Source organism: Otolemur garnettii, unplaced genomic scaffold (assembly GCF_000181295.1).
Source record: "Otolemur garnettii isolate 467f Iridium unplaced genomic scaffold, OtoGar3 scaffold00035, whole genome shotgun sequence".
Lineage (NCBI taxonomy): Eukaryota > Metazoa > Chordata > Mammalia > Primates > Galagidae > Otolemur > Otolemur garnettii.
In genome coordinates this window covers 563,601-567,937 of record NW_003852430.1, presented here as the reverse complement: position 1 = coordinate 567,937, position 4,337 = coordinate 563,601, and the positions used below count along the sequence as shown (strand labels likewise).

Here is a 4,337-nt window from a genome sequence, read left to right as displayed (position 1 = left end):
GTAGATAAGGTCAAAACTGAATTAAATTTTATAACACCCAGTTAGTGTCCAATGGAGAATTAGTTCTTGGTAATGAGAAACACACATGTTTTGGTGAACAAAGATGAAGTATCATGTGTTGTATTGTGTAAGACTAGTAAAAAAAACCAGTGTAGTTTGTTTTCCCTCAGAAGCCCTTAGTGATTATAGTAGAAGTCCATAGTTGATCACCCCCCTACATTGACCACCTCCTGAATGTGACCTAGTTTTAGAACTGACAGACACCACATGTACATATCAGTACAGTGTCCTCATTCCTTATGTTGACCACCTTGTATGTTGGCCAGTTTATTATAGTCCCTTGGGTGGTCAACTTACAGAGTTTCTATTATATTCTTTTTGTCTTAATTCTTTTATTTATTCAATTCTTTTTCTTACTTAGATATTATTGCCATTACTAACTTTAATAGCACATATTATATAACATATCCATTTAAAAAATATTAAATGCTTATTATTTATGCACATATCTTTTGTTCTTTTACCCAAAACTTCTTTATACTCAATTAGTAATTGTAGCACAATTAGATGTTTAGTAAATATTTTATGGGGTTACAAATGATGATGAGAATGGTGGATTATAAATCATCATTGTTTTAAAGATCGGGACTCCTCTGTCACTTGTTTATTCTCCTTTACTTTATAGGTACATTTAGAGAAGAACAGAAATGCACGTACCGATCGCTGGTACATGGCTACATCTGCAAACAGACTGACCACGTGGTCCTAGTTCTTGATAATGCTGACGCCATGTGGACAATCCAGAAGTTATATCCAGTTGTTTCTGTGACTGGTGGTTTTGTTGACACCTTTAGTGGGGTAAATGCCAATACTTCCTGTTCTATCTTCAGGTCTGGGTCAACTTTCTATTCCATTTTACCAACCAGGCAAATCACCAAAGTCTGCTTTGCAGATCGAACTCCTCAAGTTCTGCGTTTCTTTCTCTTGGGCAATGAAAGCACTTCTAAACTTCTCTTGGCTATATTCTACCATGAGCTCCAGAGCCCCCGTGTTTTCCTGAGGGAAAGTTTTATTCCACCCAGTCTGGCTCAATCAACTTCCTCTTTGCTAAATGAATCTATTGGTGTCAACTATTTCAACGTCATGGACAACCTCTTGTATGTTGTCCTGCAAGGAGGAGAGCCCATTGAAATACGCTCAGGTATTTCTATTCATTTAGCTCTCACTGTGACATTTTCAGTCTTAGGAAAAGACTGGGAAAGAATGATACTTGAAAGACTAACCAGCTTCTTACAGATTGGCCAACACCAAATCAGATTTGTTCAGGAGATGCTTGGCAATGAAGACACCCTAAAGGCCATTGCTGACAGTACAGCAAAAAGAAAGCGGAATTGCCCATCTGTGACTTGTGCCAGTCATTATAGAAGAGTTGGTCAACGTAGACCTCTCATGATGGAAATGCCCTCATATGGGGTCCCACCACCAACCACTATGGAACCTATCTCAAAAGTGATTGTGATTGAAATTGGTGATTTGCCAACAGTAAGCAGCACTGTAATGATTCCATCCTTGTCCAGTAACAAATTACAGAATTTGGCTCACCAAGTCATCACTGCTCAACAGACTGGAGAATTGGGGAGTATTCTGAATGTGACTATAGGAGCCATACTAGTGACTCAGCCAAAGGGAGTCCTTGGCAATGGGTAAGTACTAATTATAACAACATTTAAGTGAAGACTAATTTCTTTAGTCCATATTGGCATATACTGCAAATACCAACCTATTTGTACTAAATTATATAACTGTCTACTTTTAAGAAAGGATAAAAATTCAAAGAGACATTTAAAGAATTAAATTCTCAATTCTAGATTCTTTATTAAATTCACATTCTTCATGATTGTTCTTTTCCCTGGTGGTGGAAGATATCTTATTTTGTTTCCTTAAAGTGAAAAGAATGTAGGAAGAAATTTTCCTAAATTGCTTGCTTTCAGTTTATTTATTCATTCATTTAAGCAAGAGACTAGGTTCTGGGTTTGCTAACATTAAACAGATATTTTGATGTTACTCATTTTTTATTTTATTCATGGTAATCCTAATGAATAAGCAACTAATATTTAACGAGTGATAATTACTTCTTTGCAGCCATCTCCAATGGATGTGGGATTCACTAGAGCTGAAATAAAAAGAAAAATTAAAAAGAAACACCTTTACATTTGGGGGTGTATTCTACTATTACATTGATTATTTTTTTATATACAGAGTGACATACCCAAATGAAATCTTGGGTAGTGTTTTTGTATTATAATTTTCCTTTCTTTATAATGAAGATAGGTATTTCTTTCCCCTACACTACATTAATATGTATGAAAGCTAAAAACGAACAAACAAAAACCTTAAGTAATTTGTTTTTGGTTCTTATTTATTGAAGGGTTGTGGGTATTATTAGCTTAGAATTTAAAATTACTTATGATTCACAATTGCTAACAATTGATTAAATCCTGGATATTTTTCTCAAACACCTAAACTTTCACCATGTTAAGGAAATTATTATGATATGCAGGGATATATGAGAATTGGGAATCTGAAAAGAATTATGCTAATGCATCTTAGCTTATGCTTAGATTTCCTTTCTTTTCTTAGCCCAATTTCATTTAGATATCACCGAGATCATTTAAGTATATTATATGGATGGGTACCTAGAACAAAAACTGGGCCAATCTATTACTTAATTTTATTTAGATTTTACTGTACTGTGCTTACTAATAGTTATTGTTCCCAAATGACTGATTTTTATATCCTATATAAAAGAAGTGAATTTTATGCCTTTAACTAAAAGGAGAGAAGAGTCAGTGAGTCTCAGCAGTAAAGGTGCATCAAGAAAAAGCAGCAGAGAGTGGATCGGGCACAAGTTTAGGCACAAACATAAGTGTGTCGGGCCTGTCACTCTATCATGAGGAAGGGAGACAAGTGCAGGGAAAAGAGGACTTTTATTTATTACCTTCCATCAGTTATAATTGTCATGTGTTCACTTTGGACTTAGATACTTTTGACTTATCAAGAACCTGCTGAATACATATGTTATATAGTATTTTGTTTTTTATTGTTGTTGAGATGTGTCTTTTTGTTTCTCTAGTATTTTGAGAGATTTTCTTGACATAGGTAAAAAATAAATCTTTTTTTTTTAGACAGAGTCTTATTATGTTGCCCTGGGTAGGGTGCCGTGGCGTCACAGCTCACAGCAACCTCAAGGTCTTGAGCTTAAGTGATTCTCGTGTCTCAGCTTCCCGAGTAGCTGGGACTACAGGTGCCCACCACAATGCCCGACTAGTTTTTGGCTGCAGTTGGCATGGTTATTTAGTAGGCCCGGGCTGGATTTGAACCTGCTAGCTCCAGTATGTGTTGCTAGCACCCTAGCTGCTGAGCTATAGGTGCTGAGCCAACAAGTAAATCTTCTAAAGATGAGGAAAGGCTGTAGCTTAAACATATCTGAATCAATCTCCATTGAATGAGAAATGCTATGTGCTATGGAATTGAATGAGAGTTAGCCAGGGTTCCTGTGTTCCTAGGAGTTGCACAGAATGTTAAACAACCCCGAAGTCCTACACAGGCCTCGTGGCCAGCTTTATTTCTTTCAACTTTGAACAGTGTTGGCTGGGACTTCCATCGAACTCACTGGAGAGCTATTGACAAACTAATGAACTAAACTTGAGACAGCAGGAAATTGAGGCCAGATTAGATACTTATTTTTCCAAGATAGTACTACCTACTTTCAAGAAACTACCAGCCTCTGCTGTGTGCACAGGAATGGAGTTGCCATCTACTTTTTAAGTAAACAGTACGTAGTGAATTGGCCTCTTGTGGTCTCTATCTTCTTTTATAGCCTCTGGATTTAAACTTCCCCTCCTTGGCTAGGTCAGTTGGTCAAAATTTGTTGACCTCTGTTATCATTTCTTGCCTCTTCACCTGTTTTTATTTCTACTATTTTTAATTTATTTTCTATTTTTCGGCAATTTCAGTGGAGCTTGTAGAGGGAGTGAAGATAAACCCATGTTCAATTTTCAATTTGCCTTTCTTAAACCAGGGGTTTCCCAGCAGGGTATTTTTTCTATCCTGGTCTTCTATCTAGAATCCCAGCAGGGCACATTTTATATTCTTGGCTTTCCTTTTTGCAGAAATTTGACTTTCGCTCTTTGGGATGTCCTTTTTCGCTTTCTCACCTCCCCTCTCTATTTCTTACCTCATTTATTCCCATACTAGAAAAAAAAATCTAAATAATATTCTTTGTTATAAATTAAGATTACATATCTGGGTATTTCTTTTTTCTTTTTTTTTTTTTT

General features: G+C 36.2%; 1 protein-coding gene across 1 annotated transcript in view; it reads left to right on the top strand.

Moving 5' to 3' along the window:
- Positions 1-4,337, top strand: part of PKHD1 (PKHD1, fibrocystin/polyductin) — a 435,622-nt gene that overhangs the window by 392,782 nt on the left and 38,503 nt on the right. The window contains exon 60 of the mRNA XM_023513135.1: positions 686-1,703. Within this exon, the coding sequence (XP_023368903.1) occupies positions 686-1,703 (1,018 nt within the window). The remainder of the gene's footprint in view (positions 1-685; positions 1,704-4,337) is intronic.